Below are 19,387 nucleotides of genomic sequence, written 5' to 3'. Positions count from 1 at the left end.
TGGAGTTTCAAGCTTTATGAAACAGCAAAGAAGAGATGGGCGGGAAAGAGTAATGTAAAGTTTTCTCAAAAAAAAAAAAGTTTAAACTTGAGAAGACTCACAGGGAAGAAAACAGAAAAAGTACTTATACAATAGAATCCTGGATCACTGGGAAAGTCTAAAACACTTGGCCGGGGTCCTATTTGTAAAAACCTCTAGAAGATTCTGCATGTGGTGCCTAAACCTTGTGAAAGTTTCAACACATCTAGAATGTTTTATAAATCTGACATAGGTTTTAGCAAAATGCACTGGAGACTAAAAAGTTCAGGAATATTTTGGATTTTAAAAACCTAGAATTAGCATAAAAGACATCATTTGTTTTTGTCCATGCTGGGAATGTTTTCAAACGTGTCATTCTTTTTCAAATGAACATATATCAAGAGTAACGGACTTCCTGATGATGTTTTCGCACATGTATAGAATATATTTACTCTGCCTTACTCTTCCACATTCTTTCCCCCTCCCATTGATGCCCTTAAAAGCCATTATTTTAGTAGATATCCTTTCCTTTAAACTTCCAAGACACCCAAATACTTCAATATTCAGTTACGGAAAGAGAACATCAAGACTATGCTATCACATGAAATCCCTGTTGCAAAGGAGCTGCCTGGTCTGGGCCATAGCTCTGTGGTGGAGTACTTTCCCAGGATGTGTGAGGCCCCAGTGACACAAAGAGAAAGAAAAGACTCAGCCTCTTGATTCTACAGAAGTGAGTTCATACTGACCTTTGACATCGGCGTCATGAATGCTTTGCTTACTCCCCTGAATGGAGAAGAAAGAGAAGACGTTTCTGTGACATTGCAAGGAAATGAGATCTGCTAGGTGGGCAGCCCCTACAGAGAGCTGAGTTGACTTTCCTAAGTATTAATGTCAGATATCACTTTAAAATTATTTCTTTGAAATAGTGTATTGCAGAGATGTTCATAGTCCTAAATGGAAGAGCTATAAAAATAATGGCATTTCCTGGTGGCTTGCACTAGTGACAGTGATTAGGCCCCCAGTGAATGCCTAATTATTGGTGTGTCCACCTCTCATTTTACAGACAATCATATCAGGTGCCTTTATTGCCCTGATCCTGAAAAGGAAACAAACTTAGTGTTTAGTGACAAGGCTAGACTGAATCTGGAAGGACACGGAAGACTTAGATTTGGGCATGGTTCTGCCTGGCTTTTATATCCATCCAGTTATGTTTGCTTTCTACCACACTAGTTCTTTCAAAATAACTGTAATAAATATTGATTGAAAAAAATAATGTTTGTGTGAAAATTGACTTAATAAAAATCCTGATTGGAAAAACACTCTGCAAAAAATTTGTAAGATTGGAACTGACAACCCAGAAGGACGCTGCATTATATTATGGGCTGTGATTTAATTATACCACATGTGAAATATGATAACAGGGAAGAGATGCTCAAAATCACCGGGTTAGTTTACAAGTCTAAAAACAATGGGCTTAACTTATCGATATGCTTATTTTATAGCTGTTCACACATGGGAAGACCTTGAAAATAAAGTTCTTCAATGTAGTCATTGAATTTTAGGGAAAACAAAGATTTTTACATGTACACATAGTTACTGCTTACAGCAGGAAGATGTTCTCACTGTCTCCCACTCACCTTGCTACTCTGTGGACCCTTGCTTGAATCACATTGGGTTGATGAGCATATAGAATCCTGACTTGATCTCCTGAAGAGAGATGGAGGAGATACAACATGGAAAGGTCAGATACTCCACAGAACCCAGTGTCCTCTACTCTAGTTTCAGGAGGCTATTTCCTCCTCGTGTATGGAAGGGTCCCACCCACTTGCCTACATCTCATACCCACATCCCATGCAATGAATGCTCCCTGGTTTGGTGTTAGAGGAGAATGCTAGAAAGCTACAACATGGAAGGGTATGGGTGTTGCCTGGGTCTAGGAAACACAGACCCAGCCCATCTCTCTAGGTTGAGCCATTTATTTTCCCACGCTGAAAGGCAGGGGTAGATGGTAGTGGTAGCGACAAGCCTGGCTATCTTCTTGTACTGTTGTTATTTTTATTTTTTCTGGCCTGACTCTGTCTCTTCCCTTCCTTGTGGGAATTGGGCTGAAAGGTAGCTTATGTACAAAACAAAACAAAACAAAACAAAACACCCAGCCTGGATAATAGTCTCCAAAGATTTTTGATGTAATTTTAAGACAACGTATAAACAAGGTTTTAGATTCTGACTCAACAACAAGTGAACCCTAACTATAGCACAGAAATCTTTCATTTCCTTCTAGAGAGTTCTTTAATATTGTTGTTTGAAACTTCAGATTGCTAGAGCAAAGATAAGTAGAAAATAGAAAAAAAAAGCACGCTTAATTAGACATTTCATAAAGAGTCCTCTGCTCTCACAGGGGTGAGTGGACGGGACTGTCCAGTTCTGCTGGGTAGCGCATGAGACCTGCAATGCCATTTCCATGTGTGCCCTCTAAGTCCTACATTTGCTTCACATCTGCACTGACAGTGCTAGGTTTAGCTAAAAGTATGATCCAGTGAGCAGCTCCCATTTCTGCTACTGTTGTAAAGGGAGTTGTGAGGCCAACATGGTAGGTAAGGGTTCACACAAGGAGGCTGCCACATCAAGTATCTACACAGAGAGACCAACACGGTAAGGGTCCACATAGTAAGAGTGACATGATAAGAGTCTACCCAGTGAAGCTGACATGGTAAGTAAGGGGCTACCCAATCAACATGTCAGGACCCTAGAAAGTATGACAGTGAGAAAACAAAGGAATCAGCTCAACACCCACCTTCTTTCCGCTGTCCCTTCCTCAATGCTGGGAGATGGGGAGCTCACCTCACCTACCTGGGTTCCGGATAGCACTCTGTGACCACGAAGTTCTAAGTTACCTTACACATTCAGGACTTCGGAAGAGGAACATTATGTCATTAATTCGAAAGCGTTTGGGATCCAACTCAGGATCTGTAGAGAAGCAATCCTCGGGCCGGTATCTGAAAATAAGCATGTCCTTGCCTAGTAAACTGTCCAAACTATGTATGAGTCTCAACTTACTTAACATTGTCATACATCCCATGCAGATCTAACAACTTCCAATGTTATCACTGTAAAAGAAGTGGAAGCCTAGAGGAGTTGAGTTTGATATACCTTCTTTCTTTGCTAAGGCTTTACAGAACCACGTGACCATCAGATGACCTAAAAGTCTTTTTTTTTTTTTTTTTTTTTTTTTTTTGACAGGGTTTCTCTGTGTAGCCCTGGCTGTCCTGGAACTCACTCTGCAGACCAGGCTGGCCTCAAACTCAGAAATCTGCCTGTCTCTGCCTCCCAAGTGCTGGGATTAAAGGTGTGCGCCACCACTACCCGGCTGACCTAAAAGTCTTTATTCTGATTAATTGGGACTGATTTCCTACCTATAAGTCAGCGAGTGTGTAAACCTGTAGAGAAACAATGGGAAGTTTCATACAGTTTAAACCGAATTATACTCTGAACATGTGGAATGGTAAAGTTCAGTGAAATGTGGTGCCTATAACTTATAACTGCTTATAACTGCACCCTGATCCCATTGCTCTAGGCTTGCATGGACCCAGAGCCCATGGAACTTTAGGTCTTGAGAATAGAACAGTAGTCTCTAACCACCTACACTAGACTTCATGCTCCATCCTTAAATATTTGCATTCCTTTGGGAGACCTGACCTCTTAGCAGCAGCGTGACCTTTTTTTTTTTTTTTTAAGGAAATTAATTCTGTTAATTTGAACTGATGAGTGATTGCTAAAATTTGGATCTGGAACACCCTCAAAGAATCCATATTTTAAAGGGTGCTCCCCAGATTGGTGCCCTTGGGAGGTATTGAGCTTTTAAGAGGTGGTGCCTGGTCAGAAGTTTCCCAGTCATTTGGAAAGTAGATCCCACAGAGAAATCTGCCACCAGCTCCTCTGTGGGAACTAAAAGGGGCCTAGGGGAAAGAGGGGGGATGGGAGGGCTGCCAGATGCTTTCCACTCAGCTCTAGGTGAGCATCTAAGCCTCTGACCCCACTCTATGGGGGTGGACAAGGGGCAGCCCCCGACCGGGGCCCGGGGGCAACACCCTGTGCCCAGGGGTTATGGGAGAGAGGGTTGAAGGAGAGAGGTTCCCACATAGGTGAGAGTCTGCGCAGCAGGCCTTGATGAGCAGAGACTGTCTATGGTTTTAGAGCTTTATTATAAAAAGGCAGGGGGAAAGAAAGAAGGTAAAGGAGAGAGAGAGGCCAGCCATGACCAAGAGGAAAGAAGGGGGAAAGGAAAGAGGAGAAAGGCTAGAGAATAAGAGGGAGAGAGAGAGAGGAAGAGATAGGAGAGAGGACAGGAGAAGACAGAGAGAGGAGAGAGGAGTGAGAGAGTGAGGAGGGGCCAAACAGCCCCTCTTGTAGTGGGTTGCTTTATCTTACTGTTGCTAGGTAACTGGGGAGGAGTTTAGCCTGAAGGTCAGAAGCTTGGGGCACTGCCTACATGACTACTAACCATGCTTCTCTTGTGGGGGCCAAAGGGGCGGTATCTTCGAAAGGAACCAGAGTTCCAGGTGACATGAGAGAAGTCTTTCCATACCATGTAGGTGAATTATCACCACAGGTTCAGACTTCAGCTCGATTGGAGACCAGACTGTCTGTATATAGCCCAATGCTCCACACTCCTCCTCTTTCTATTTTTTCTCTATGAGATGTCCCAACTCTGACCTCATGCCTCCTCACAGACCTAAAGCAACAGGATTGTGGATCACTTGACCCTCTGAAACCATGAGTCAAGACAAACTGTCATAGGGATTTGTTACAGCCACTGAAAGGAGACTAACAAGGTGGTGCAGGGGTCTCGTATGAATGGGAGCAATGTATAAAAAGCAGCTTGAGAATTTGAGGACCTTTTTAGCTCAATGGTTTTAGATATGTGTGGTCATCAATCAATCATGAAATGGATTATTAATTAGCAAGAAATGTTACTAATTTTGAACCCCCAAATCATAATGTTCTTGAGAAAGAAGGGTTCTTTCTGACTGGTGAAGGAGTAAGACAAAATGAGGTGTATTAAGAAACGGTAGGTTGGGCAGATGGTTCAATGGGTAAGGGCACTGGTTGCTTTTATGGTGGTCCTGTAGTCAACTCCCAGCATCCATATGGAAGCTCACAACTGTCTGTAAATCTAGTACCAGGGGATCTGATGCCCTCTTCTGGCCTCTGTAGGCACTAGACACATAGGTGGTACACAGACAGACATGAAGAGAAAGCACTTATACATATAAAATTGAATTGTAAATAAAACAGTAGAAATGGCCTCTACCATAAGTATAGGAATAGAATTTAGTTTTTATAACCAGTAAAGTTGAGAATATATTACCTTACACAGTTCTGGGATAAGTTGTGTCTTTTTTTCCAAAAGACTCTAGTGATTCTAAATTAAAATAAATGTTCTATGTGTATGTGTGTTTGTAGATGTGTAGTGGCCAAAGGACAACCTCTGTGTTGCTCCGCTGGCATAGGACTCATAGTTTTTAAGGCAGAATATCCCATTGGCCTCAAATTTGTCAAGTAGGTTAGGCTGATTGGTGACTAGCAAACCCTAGGTATCTACTTGTCCCTACTTCCCCAGTGCTGGGGTTATAAGTATGTACTGCAGCACCTAACTTTTTATACTTAGATCCAGGGGTTGAGCTCAGGTCCTTGTGCTTGCAGTGAAAGTACCTTCCTCACTGAACAATCTCCCAGGACCCTACTGCTTTAAAATAATTGTCTGCCTATAGAAAAGAGACACAGTGTATAATTCACCATTGTTGTTTTTTCTTTATTGAGCACTATCTTTGCATGTATTTCTTGGAAAAATGTTGGGTACTTAAGCAAGAAAAATTGCTATCTTGATATTGGAAATAGCTCAGGACAGCTGCCCCCTCTTTTTACAGTGGCATCAGCACTGATCTTTTTCATCTCTCTTTTGTGCCTTCTCAGTAGTGAGTCAGATACAAACTGACATCTTCAATGTGAGAACTGTTCATGAGAGTGTGAGGAATTGTCCAGTGAGTGTAGACACAGGTATCAAATGACAAGTACTCAGTGCAGAAAGAAAAGCCTGAGGACAGGCACTGAGTGTTAGGATGGGGCCAACTTTTGATGAAAGGAGGTGTGGTCTAGGTAGACCAGTAGGAGATAATGCCCTCTAACTAGAGGTAGAGATTTCTTATGTGCGCTCCTCTTTTTCTTCTTCCTTTCCCTTTTGATTCCCTTCTTCTCTAAGGTAAGCTTGATTTTATTTTGGTTTATTTAAGATTATTGGGCATTTTTATATGCCAATAATTTTACAAGCCTCCTTGATATAGGGTGTCCATCTAAGATCCCAATTCATACCTCCAAGTACACAAGTCAAGACAGTCTATTATTTACAGTTTAGCCATACAGATAATACATTATGTTAGGGCCTTTAAACCAATGTCAGGAACACTTAGAGATGATGATTAATTGGGGAGGGTAAAGACTCTATGACAGAGAACATTTCAACATTGAGAGGTTGAGGTCCAACATGCACCCGATATATTGGCCCATGCTAGAGGCATCGTGTAAATTGGATATGCTGACATGAATGAGAATAAAATTCTTTCAGAATGTTTATTACCATTTGTATTTGGCAAAGAAGTAGGATTGGTGGCACTAGGAATGCAGAGGGAGGAGACAGAGGTCAGAAATTGAGAAGTTTGAAGTGACTGAGGAGTGATCAGATTTCCAGCACATAATTGGGTATGCGCAACTTGAAAGTTTGTAGATATTAGTGTGTTATTACACATTTTAAATATATGTTGGAGCTAGAGATATGGCTGAGTAGTTAAGAGCACTGGTTGATCGTCTAGTGGACCCAAATTTGATTTCTTGCACCCACATGCTGACTCACATCTGCTTGTAACTCTAGCCTAAGGGGATTCAATGTCTTCTTCTGGCCTCTGCCAGGTATCAGGCAAAACATCCATATAAAAACAAATAAAATTCAAAAATAAAATTAATACCATTTATTGATATCATAAATTTAAATATGGAAAGGTCAGATATTTGTGTAAAGAAAAATACCTTGGGTATACAAATATTTGTGGTTTTTCTGTTTGTGATCATGGAATTTAGACACTCAGAACATAACGTACTTATGAGAAGGACCTCCAGGGAAATCCACCCCAAAGGTTATCACCACCATTACCAACACCTCTTCTCTCTGAGTATTGCTTATTATTTAAACTCTTATGCAGCAAAATGTCCCAGTCCTTAGGGTAACTACAACACTTACATTTCTTTGACAGAAGCTGCTATGAAATTCCATAAGATTATCATGCCATTTGTTGTGCCACACGCTATCAGATTATATCCCTCTGTTTGAAATACATCAATGCAGTTCACATCCACATCGACAATAGGACTCTAAAGAAAAAAGAGCACAGACGTAATTGGTGGGAACTCATAGTCAAACTCACTAAAAATGCTATAGCTACATGCTGGAATCAACTTCAACCAGCGTTGTAATATGTTCAAAGTTATTGAGTATGAAATTTACTACCCTTCCCCCTTTAGCATTAGAAAATTTAGCTTGGCTAATTCATTGAAACAACAAAAACATCCTCCCTTCTCTTCTGGTCCCTTTTGATTTAGCAATGACTTATTCTGCTTTTCTATTAGATGATCTCTCCTCCCCCCCCATCTCTCTCTCTCTCTCTTCTCTTCAATCATCTTGAGAAAAACAAAAACAAAAACCAGTCCTCATTAGCCTTTTCACTTGACAAGTCCATCTGTCCAGCTTCTGATGCATTGTACTTTATGGAAACCTTTTCTGTATATTGCCAGCTAGTGACACGTGCTTCTTTGCAGTTATCTTGCCTTGGATATTTGTTGAGCATCTTAGGTTCTTGGAATACAGATCTAAATATAGCATCTGTGATATAAGATATGTATGAGAATTTAACGTATGCAGATGAACTGCTAGTTACTGAGTAATCTGAAAATGTTGAATTGGAGACATGTGCAAGACTTGATAGGGACACACAATGACATCTACTGAAGATGAGCAGACTCGATTTTGCAGTTCTTCGTGTTCTCTCCTTCCTGAGATGCCTTACGCTCATCATCGATGGCTTTCTTGGATTTGCTTGCATTCTCATTTGGATCTTGGATGTTCTCCAATGCCTGTGACACATTCTCCAATGCCTGTGACACTATTGGAAGGAAGATGCTGGAACCTTTTAAAGTTAGGTTAAGTGGGTACAAGCCATTCGAAGGGTGTTGTGGCATTACCCGTCCTCCCTTTCTCCTTTCCTTCCTCAGTTTCTGACCCTTACGAGGAGCAGTCTTCCTTTCCTGTGTTCGGTTTCTACATGAACCCCATGACAACTGTGTCAAGGACGTTGGATTGGGGCTTTGCACTGAAAAATTTAATCTTCCTTTTAAGTTATTTCTCTCAAGGATTTTGTCCCAGTGATGAAAAGCTGGCTGACACAGCTTGGGACTCATCACCACCTGTTTTTCTGTTTTCGATGTAATGCTCTCTTGTTCTGTCCACCTTTTAATATGAATATCTTTAGTATTTGCCTCTTGCACATTTGTCCATCAGCTTCTGGGAAATCTCCATGCCTCCTGTTTTAATAATAACCTCAATGTTAATGTTCTAATAATCTAGTCTAGTTCTCTCTCCAAAGTTATAGACTTGAGCTCTTACTATTTAGTTAACACGTCTAAGGCACCAGCTCCTTTAAGGACATGGTACTTTCCTTCCTCCATCATGCAACCTCTACCATCAATGAATTAATGTTGAGTTCTACTAACTTTACTGCTTAGCCTTTTTTTTGAGATCCTATTGATTTTTATTTCATGTGTATGAGTCTTTGACTGCATGTACCTGTGCATCTTGTGCAAACAGTTCCCACTGGTGCCAGAAGAGGGCATTGTACACCCTGGGACTGGAGTTACAGACAGTTGTGAGCCAACATGTGGGTGCTGGGAATCAAACCCTATCCTCTGGAAGAGCAGCTAGTATTCTTAACCACTGAAGCCATCTCTCCAGTTGTCCCTTAAATATCTTTTACAGCCTTCATTTCCTTACCATCTCTACTGTCATGACCTTTTTTCTTTGAAGCCAAACAATAGACAACTGGCGGAATCTTTGGGCTTTAGTCTTATTCTATTTAAATTATTCACTTAAGCAGAATCAGGGGTGACCAACCCATAGCACAATGCTGATCAGGTCATTTTTCATTAACGCTCTTCCACGAGCACCCATTCCTCAGGATCATGAATCCGTGAGCCCTGTCTTTTCATTTTCATCTTCTACCACTCCGGCCCTCCACTTGCACTGAGGTACTTGCTGGCGTTCACAGTATCTTAGCTCCATGATGTGATCGTCTCCTTTTGGGATTCATCTTCTCTCCTTACCTCCCTTTAGAAACTCAGCAGTTATGTTCTTCAAGAGCTCCCCACCCCAAACTGCTGGCACTCTAAGAGGCTGGCTCTACACCTATCTTGGTATTCCCAGTGCAGAGAACAGCACATGCTATACACTAAATACTCAGTAAAAAGTACTTCATAAACAAAAGCCTCTTATGAGAAGAGTGTTTATTCACAATCTAATTTCTTTCCTAAGTGATTATGAATTTTTATTGGATATTTTATATAATTATATTTCACATTTGTTTTTTGGTTTTTGTTTTTGTTTTTTTTTGGGGGGGGGGTAGAGACAGGATTTCTCTGTGTAGCCCTAGCTGTCCTGGAACTCACTCTATAGACCAGGCTGGCCTTGAACTCAGAAATTCACCTGCGTCTGCCTCCCAAGTGCTGGGATTAAAGGCATGCACCACCACTGCCCAGTTTACATTTCACATGTTATCCCCTTTCCTGGTATCCCCTCTGAAACAGACCTATCCTATCTCCCCTGCCCCTATTCTATGAGGGTGTTCCCCTTCCACCTTCACTGCCCTGACATTCCCCTACACTGGGGAATCGAGCCTTCACAGGACCAAGGGCCTCTCCTATTGATGCCAGACAAGGCCATCCTCTGCTACCTATGAGGTTGGAGCCATGGGTTGGTCGGTGGCTTAGTCCCAGGGAGCTCTGGGGGTGGGGGGAGGTCTGGATGGATGATATTGTTCTGTTACTTTAATTTTTTTTTTTTTTTTTTGGTTTTTTGAGACAGGGTTTCTCTGTGTAGCCCTGGCTGTCCTAGAACTCACTTTGTAGACCAGGCTGGCCTCGAACTCAGAAATCCTCCTGCCTCTGCCTCCTGAGTGCTGGGATTAAAGGCGTGTACCACCACATACGTAATTTTAATGTAGGTTGCAACAGGATGTGCTAGGATATTAATTATGACGAATATCAAAGATAAGAATAGAAAACCAGAGATAATTTAAACTTGCATAATGTCTTAAGAGGCATTTTCATTGTACTCTTCTCCTAAGGGCATGTGTGGAGACTATTCATGTGTATGATTGTATATAGAAGCTCAAAATTGACATTGGGAGGTGTCGTCCTCAATCTCTCTCCATGTTAGTTGTGGGAAGGGTTCTTCAGTCGAACTTAGAGCCTGCTAACTTTGGTAGGCTAGCTAGTCAGTTTTTTCTAGGGCTCCCCTGTGTTCATCTTCTGAATGCTGGGATTACAGTTGGCTGGCATGATGGCTCAGCTTTTACGTGAGTCCTGGAAATGTGGACTCTGGTCTTCATGCTGGTGTAGCAAGCACCATCTATTTAGCCATTGCTCCAGCCCCATGTCTGTTGTACTTTACTAATTTATCATCTAATTTAAAGAGGTCATGTTTCAGTTCTTTGTCACTTCTGTACATGACTAGTGCCTGGGTTCCAACTCACTGTAGGCTCATCTTTCTTCTGTTGTTAGCTGCATACAGTGTTCCATACAGCATGTGCGCGTGTCCAAACCCAGTTCCAGTGACAGAGTTGGAAGAGGTATGTTAGAATTGCTCTCTGAGGTGTGAGGAATTGTATGTATTAATTTCAAAGCTCTTTAATCTAACAATAAAATATCTTATTGAAACTTCCAATGTAATTCAAGTTCAATGCTATCCTGACATTTGCTTCAATATGAGGAAAACAATATCTTCTCTATATTAAGATAATCCAATAGACATATTTCAAATTCTCTAAGACACGCTGTATAATTTTCTTATGGGCTACATTACAGTTATTTCACTAGTTATGGGGCAGGCCTGAAGGCTTCCTTTGATTGGTCCTTTTATAACATACAGTCATCTTATAGGTTTTGGTATCTTTGGCCTTAAAAACTGAGAAGCAGAGATACTTTAAGCTAATATTAGAGTATATTAATAAAGTTAATGAAAACCCATTTAAAACAATCAAAAGACCTAGACGTTTTAAGAACAGAACAAAAAAATGGCAGCTTCCTTATTTCCCTGTTTTCAGCCTCAACTTCAAACATCTTGCATACTTCATCCTCAGATGTATATGCCTGTAAGCACATCACAGAAATAGCCTTTTGAAGAGACTTTCTATCAAGTTGTCTATTTCAATATGTACAGATACTTCTGACTGTTTTTGAAAGGTGTCTGAGCTCTAGTAGTAGTTATGAATGTTTTCCTGCTCATAAACATTTCAAGCATCCTGAGACAATTTTGTGGTAGCAGAGATGTAAGCATAACAAGTTGTCTCTCTCTCCTTTCTTCCTTCCTTCCTTCCTTCCTTCCTTCCTTCCTTCCTTCCTTCCTTCCTTGTTCTTTCTTTCTTTTCTTTTCTTTCTTTCTTTCTTTCTTTCTTTCTTTCTTTCTTTCTTTCTTTCTTTCTTTCTTTCTTTCTTTCTTTCTTTCTTTTCCTCCTTTCTTTCTTTTCCTCCTTCCTTCCTTCCTTCCTTCCTTCCTTCCTTCCTTCCTTCCTTCCTTCCTCCCTCCCTCCCTTTCTTCTTTTCTTCCTTCTTCCATCCTTCCTTCATTTTTGTTGTTATTGTTGCTGCTGTTGCTGTTGTTACTGTCAGTGCCATGCCCTTGTAGCATAGTTTGATGTTTTCAGAATTGCTCTTTCTGCTTAGCACTGTTTTGGCTATTTGGGATCTTTTGTACTTAAACATGAATGTTTTTATGTTTGTGGAAAATTTCAGAGAATAATATACTTGGATTTAATGGAGATTGTATTGAATATGCATTGCTTTTACAATATGGATTTTGCCAATCCATATACATGGGGAAAATTTCATCAATTTCCTTCAATGATTTAAATTTTTTGCTGTAGATACCTTTCACTTCCTTCGTTATTTCTAGTTATGGTAGTTTGAATAGGGATATTCCCCACAGACTCATGTTTGAATACTTGGTCTATAAGGAGTGATACTATTAGGAGTTATGGCCTTACTGGAGTAGGTGTAGCTTTACTGGAGGAAGTGAGACCCTAAGGGATGGGCTTTGAGGTCTCAGAATCTCAAGCTAGTTCTCTGCCTGAAGTCTATGGACAAAGATGTAGCTCATCTCCTTCTCCAGCACCATGTCTACCTGCGTGCTACCATGCTTCCTGCCATGATGGTAATGGACTAAACCTCTGAACTGTAAACCAACCCCAATTAAATATTTTTCTTTTATAAGAGTTGCCTTGGTCATGGTGTCTCTTAGCAGCAATAAAACCCTAAGACACTAGGTATTATAAAAATAGGTTTTTAAAAATTCTTTGGCCCTTTCATACAATATATTTCTAAGTATTTTAAAAATCTACCTTGAATGGAAATATTTTTCTGATTTCTTTGTCAGAAAATTATTGATATGTAGAAGGCTGTATTTTGAATTTGTTCCCTGCTGAAAGTGTTTTCTAGGTTAGAGATTTTTGGTAATATCTACCAGGTTATTTATCATGCAAATTAGGGTATTTTACTTCCTTCACAATGTGTATTTTTCTTTTCATTTTCCCTTTTTTGCCTTATTTCTCATGAAGTAGAATAAGGTAGAAAGGATCAATTATTAGATACTGATTTATTGAACTAGTGATTTGTGGGGGTTGAAATAAGCTGTGATGCAAACAGAAAACTCAGTTCAGCATGAACTCACTGATGCTGTGTCTAGACTTCTGGAATTTGACAACAGGCTATTTATTGTGAGCCTATTTAAGTACAGAACAACTTAGAAAAGAAGTTTTCTGGTATAATAAAGTCCCTAGTGCACAAGGAGGCATAGTGACATTGAAATTCAATTCAAAGTAAATGTTATCATGAAGGTGGGTTCTATAGCTTAGGATCTGGAGAGCTTACAGGTCAGCAAGCTATAAAGTACATGTGACATCTCCCCTAAGCAGGGGTTCTATTGACTGAGAAACAAATATAAACATACTGGAGTCTGGGATGAACATTCTGGTGCATATGGGTGAGGTCTGGCCCTCTTATTAGCACAACTCTCAACCTTCTGGGTGGAAAACAGGTGTTCATTTCCATCATTAAAGAGACAACCCAGTATGATTAACATTCCTGGTTTCTCCAATGCTTGTCTGTGAACATCCATGCCTTCTACAGTGATTTACCTAAAGCACTATGTGTGCTGCCTAACTGACAATCATGGCTTCATTTGCTACCTGGGACAGAATGGTCTGGGGAAATCAGGAAACAATGGATTATTGCTCTTAACAATACCCGACTGTCACATAGCTTCTTTAAAATATGCTTGCTTGCTCTCCCCACTTTATGGTTTTAGAGTTTAAAATGGGAAGACAACACACCTGGGATGCAAGCCTCTCAGGAGCTATGGTAGCTTTGGTCTACCAGCGAAATCTCTTCTTTTACTCTCATTGGTGAAGAACGTTTATTCCAGATTCCCGAAACACCAGCTAAGACTTCAAGGACTACATTGAATAACAGATATCTTTGCCTCACTCCCGATTTTAGAGAGAATGTTCTCAGGCTTTCTTTTTGCATAGTGTTCTTTGTGAAATGTTACATCTATTGCTAGTTTCTGCAGGGCTTTTTATCATGACTTGATTGTTGGACGTTTCAAAGGCCTCTTCTGGGTGGATTGATATGAACCATGCTGTTTTTGTACTTGTCTATTTACATGTTGTTGTTTTACATGGCGTGCACTAATGTGTATTGAATCAGTCTTGCACCCCTGAGGTGAACCCAGCTTGGTCATGGTGTATGACTTTTTCCATCTGTCCTTTAATATGGTTTAAAGAAATCTTTGCAACTGCATTTGTCAGGGAATTGCCCAATGCTTTTATTTGATTTTTTTTTTATTATTTTTGTGATTTGATTTTGTTATCAGGGTGACATTGGCATCACAGAATGAGTTTTGTCCTGTTCCTTCCCTTTCAGTTTTGTGGAAGGATTTGTGGAGTGTTGATGTTAGCTTGTCCTTAAAGATTTACTATAAATCAGCAGTAAACCCATGCAATCTTGGGGAAACTTTTTATTACTGCTGTAATCTCATTGTCAGTTATAGATCTGCTTAAGTCATCTTGATTTAACTTTGATAAGTCACATGTCCAGTAATTACTTTTTTTTTATATCTTCCAAGGTATTTGTTTTTGTTTGTTTTATTTTGTTTGTTTGTTTGTTTGTTTTTGGAATATCAGTTTTAAAAACATTCCCCAATGAACTCCTCCTTTTGAGATCTACTATAATATCCTTTTCAGTTCTAATTTTACTGATTTAACTCTTTCCTCTCTTCCTTTTTGGATAATTTGGCTAGGAGTTTGTGAATCTATCTTTTCAAAGAAACAGCCTTTGTTTGGTTGGTTTAAAAAATGTCTGGATATGACAGTGAAGGTTGTATAACAATTCAAACACACTCAAGGCCTCTAAACATACACTGAAAACTGATTGAGGTGGTAGATTTCATGGCATGTATGTGTGTCATCATCAATTTTAGAAAAAGAAAAATAAAGATCTCTGTATAAAGCTTATAATTGTTTTCAAAATATATTATTAAATGAAATAAGTGAGAAGTTATATATATATGTATGTGTAATATTCTATTTGTTCTTTAAAAAGGAAAGAGAACTAAGTATTACTATTTTATTACAGTCTTTAAAATTAACTCCACAGACATAAACCTGGAATTTAGTATAGGAACAGAAGTTAGCTATTAAGGTTTGTATGCGAGCAAAGTAGTAGGGAAAGAAAAATAATTGGAATAGACTTTGTTTTGTATCTAAGAATAGAAATGGTTGTATAAATGTAATTTTATAACTATCGCATATTTTGCACAGTGCAAGGAATTAAAATAATTAAATTTATTAAATATAAATAATTCATTAGAAATAAATAAATTAGGGCCAGCAAGATGCCTCAGTTGACCAATGACCTGAGTTTAATCCCTGGAACCTTCATGGTGGAAGGAAAGGGCTGACCACTGACAGCCATTCTCTGATTTCCAAAGGTGGTCTATGCAGTCACACACAGATATATACACAGAGACAAACAAAATTTTAATAAACAATAAATTAAAAATGAAACAAGTAAATCTAGCTGGTTAACACAAGGAATTATACTGGCTGGTTTTGTGTATCAACTTGACACAAGCTGGAGTTATCACAGAGAAAGGAGCCTCCCTTGAGGAAATATCTCAGTGAGATCCAGCTGTAAGGCATTTTCGCACGCCTTTAATCCCAGCACTTGGGAGGCAGAGGCAGGCGGATTTCTGAGTTCGAGGTCAGCCTGGTCTACAGAGTGAGTTCCAGGATGGCCAGAGCTATATAGAGGAAACCCTGTCTTGAAAAACCAAAAAAAAAGAAAGAAAGAAAGAAAGAAAGAAAGAAAGAAAGAAAGAAAGAAAGAAAGAAAGAAAGAAAGGAAGGAAGAAAGAAAGAAAGAAAGAAAGTATGTTGTTACATAAAGGAAAAGAGCTAAAGTCGTGTGCAAGTCACCATAGTTAACTCCTAGATCACAGGAAATGTGGAAGATCTTACAAGGCACCAGAAGGGTACAATTGTCAGACTCCAAGTGGGCCATGATAAGGTCCAGTTTCTTAAGTGTGCAGAGTCTTCGGGAGGAAAGGCATTTCCTCTTAAAAGCTACTTTGTAGATTTGTCAAACCAATGGATCTTGTTTGGCCCCTGGTTGAAAAGATGTAAGATCAGGAAGTTTTAAAGAAAGCTGTGACTCTGGCTTGAAGACTAAACATGTTATAAATACTAAAGTTTTTGTACATTATAGTAAATGTGTCTAGAGACCAACAAGGATGTAGCTAGTTTTGAAAGAATCACTGTTGTTTAGCAATAGCTACTAAAACAGTTAAGGTTGAAAAGACTCTACAGATGGTTAGTGTGAGGGACTGTTATTGAGGAATGAAAAAAAATCTGGCCATAAACAAAACATCTTTAATACCTAGAAGTTAATTGTACTATTTAATGTCTATGTTTTTATTTCTCCAATACAAAAAGTTAAGGAATTCAACTTTTGATGCTACTTCATAGGAGAAAACACATGCATGGTCGGAGAGATCCTAGGTCCTGAGGTTGAACATATGGCTTTTACTGTGCTCACTAGACAGAGTATCAAGCTGCCTTCTCAATTCACATATCTTTACACATGGATTGGAGCAGCCCTCACACCTCATCTGCAAAGTCCCTTTGGATGACAATGCAGAAACTTACAACTAGTCAAATTGCAAAGAGTACACAATTGTGGAATGCTGAGCCTTGTGTGAGGCATCTACCTTACAACCCCTCTCCAAAGCTCAGGAACCATTGTGGCAATGGAGGTAGAAAGATGGTAAGGGCCAAAGGCCAGGGAGGAAGAGAGTGAAAGCATCTTCTAAGCAGGACAGGACCACTGCACTCATGAACTCACAGCAGCTGTTGTTGAAGTAGGAAAATCAATCCAGTCTCCATTCTAAGGAGGGGGTGGGGTGTTCACAAGCCCTCACTGCTAACTGAGGATTGATGGACTGTTGACGGGTATCTGGGTAAAAGGGGCAGGGAGAATCAGTTTTCTTAAGGGCATGGTTCCTGGTAGGTTAACCAAGCTCTAGCAGATGGCCCCATACTCAGAAGTATATGAACAACACAGGTTATTGAATTTTAAAACAAGATGCAACATTAAGGGGGAGGGAGGTAGAGTGGATCTAGGAAGAATTTTAGAGAGGGGTTGAGGTAAATACAATCAAAAATACATTGTATGGAATTCTCAGTGAAAATACTTTTTTAAAAAAGAAATTGAACATACATAATTAGTTTGTTGGGAGGTTTTCTGGACGATTAACTCAACGTCTGGGAAAGGAATGGCCATTGTCCTTTCTTTAGTTGACATCTTCAGATGTACAATATGGCTCCCATATTGTAGGTAAGGCATGGCGTCCGGCAGCTCCCATATCACCGTGAGGAAGATATCATCTTCCTTTCCCTTTTGAAGAAGAAACTTAGTAAGTGAACAAAAATGGTTCAATGAATTGTTTCCTTTGAGCTGTTCTTAAAAATTGTAAAGCAAACATAGACTGGTAGGTACTCCATTATTCTGTGTCACCAACTCTCATGCATTGTTCTGCCACTCAAATGTAATTTTCTTTGCTTCTCATTCTCCATGATAACCAGAAACCTGAATCTGATACCAGTCATGGAAGTTTTCAGAGCTCCACATGCACATGTTTTAGGTCATCATTGTATCTCTTTTGGTTAGTTTGATGTCAAACTGACGCAAGCTTGAATCTTTTTAGAAGAGGAAACCTCAACCCCCCCCCCCCCCATCACCACCAACAGATTTTCCCTGTGGGCAAGCCTGGAGGGCATTTTAATTACTAATGATTGATGTGTGAAAGACCTACTCACCCATCATGAGTGGTACCACTCCTGGGTTGGTGGTTGTGGGTACAATAAGAAATCAGGCTAAGAAAGCTATTAGGAACAAGCCAGTCTGAGGCACTCTTCCATGGCCTCTTCATCCATTTCTGCTTTGAGTTCTTGCCATTGCTTCTTTCAGTGATGGACTACAAGCTAGTTGTATTTTTATGCATGTATATCTATATGTTTGTATGTGTACATGTGTGTACAAGCATGTGGAAGCCAAAGACTGAAGTCTGGATCATCCTCAATAGATCTTCCACGTTATTTACTGAGACAGTAACTCTCAATCAAGCTCACTCTGAGTTTGTGTTATGATAGTTTATTCTATTATATTTCTGTTGTCTAAGTAGTTATAGTTGGCAATATTGTTCATTTTTGACTTTTGTATGGGCATGAAAGCCAAAAATTTTAAGGCTTGTCCTTTTGCTAAAAGAACAAGGATCCTCCCAGAATGAAAAGTGGCCAGGGCAGGGCAGAGATGGCTCTGGTTGGAAAAAAGACAGGGGTCTGCATTCTTAGTTCTAGTGTGACCCAAGTCTTGGTTCCTACTTTCTTTAATTTTTATTTTTTTCTTCAACCTGTGGATGGATAAAATCTCTTCCATTATTTAAAGCCTTTAGATGTTAGGTGTGGTTCTATTTTTCTCATCTCTCTCTCTCTCTCTCTCTCTCTCTCTCTCTCTCTCTGTGTGTGTGTGTGTGTGTGTGTGCGTGTGCGTGTGCGTGTGCGTGTGCGTGTGCGTGTGCGTGTGCGTGTGCGTTGAAATGCTTTGGTCAGCTTTGTTGGGGTAAGAAGAATTTCAGCAATGACCAAGCAGTGAGATACTGGGTTCCAACAGAGCAAGGCTTCAAAGCTGCTGTTTGGCCAGGGCTTAGATCCTGAGGCCTCTCATGATCTAAGTCTCCAAGATCAGAGTCCAGTTTGCTGTGAAAAAATTCAAGTGAAAGAGACAATGGTCTCCACAAGGTTCCCTTGCTTTCAGGGTTCACTGAAGTTCTGGTCTGCTTTACACACTCTATTGTCAACTCTGCAATGTGAAATAGGAGGTTCCATCAAATAGCCCTCATAGATTTATTACTTTCTGTCTTTCAAGTAATTTCTCAATAGTTTAGTCTCTCAACCTTTAATGAGCATCTACTATGGGCAGGGCAAGAATTCAGATAAAAAAATGAAGTGTCTGTTTCTTACCAATCTTAATCTAAGGCTCTGCATAGAGGACATGCATAACCAGCGTGGAAATGGCTAGAGCAGAACTCAAATCATTTTTGATATGTGATGGTCCCACATGTCCCAGTCTGACCTTGAACTCATGCTGTAGCTGAGGGTGACCTTGAACTTCTGATCTCTTACTTTCTGAGTGCAAGGACTATATGTGCCACCACACCCAGTTTATGTTGCACTATAGATCAAACCTAGGGCTCCGTGTACACTTAAACCTAGCATTCTACCAACCGAGCTGAACCCCCAGCCCAGAATCATGGTTCACTTTGCAGCCCTCAAAGTACGGTGAACATCTGTGATTCCTGCCATTGGGATGATTGATCATGACAACTTCCAGAAGTCATCTGGCCCTGTGCTTTCTGTGGGGTGCCAAGGCATTCATCCAC

General features: G+C 40.0%; 1 protein-coding gene across 4 annotated transcripts in view; it reads right to left on the bottom strand.

Moving 5' to 3' along the window:
- The window catches only part of Wdr64 (WD repeat domain 64), a 117,166-nt gene that overhangs the window by 22,817 nt on the left and 74,962 nt on the right, over positions 1-19,387 (bottom strand). For all 4 annotated transcript variants that reach the window (XR_373620.3, XR_003947245.1, XM_006497022.4 and 1 more), the window contains exons 15-19: positions 17,167-17,343; positions 7,310-7,440; positions 2,913-3,014; positions 1,656-1,725; positions 765-801 (exon numbers count right to left, since the gene is read on the bottom strand). Coding sequence is in view for 2 of the 4 variants with exons in the window: in XM_006497022.4 (XP_006497085.1) it covers positions 765-801; positions 1,656-1,725; positions 2,913-3,014; positions 7,310-7,440; positions 17,167-17,343 (517 nt within the window). In the remaining 2 variants the exon portion in view is untranslated. The remainder of the gene's footprint in view (positions 1-764; positions 802-1,655; positions 1,726-2,912; positions 3,015-7,309; positions 7,441-17,166; positions 17,344-19,387) is intronic.

This window comes from Mus musculus, chromosome 1, assembly GCF_000001635.26.
Source record: "Mus musculus strain C57BL/6J chromosome 1, GRCm38.p6 C57BL/6J".
Taxonomy (NCBI): domain Eukaryota; kingdom Metazoa; phylum Chordata; class Mammalia; order Rodentia; family Muridae; genus Mus; species Mus musculus.
This window is presented reverse-complemented; position numbering and strand designations above follow the sequence as displayed.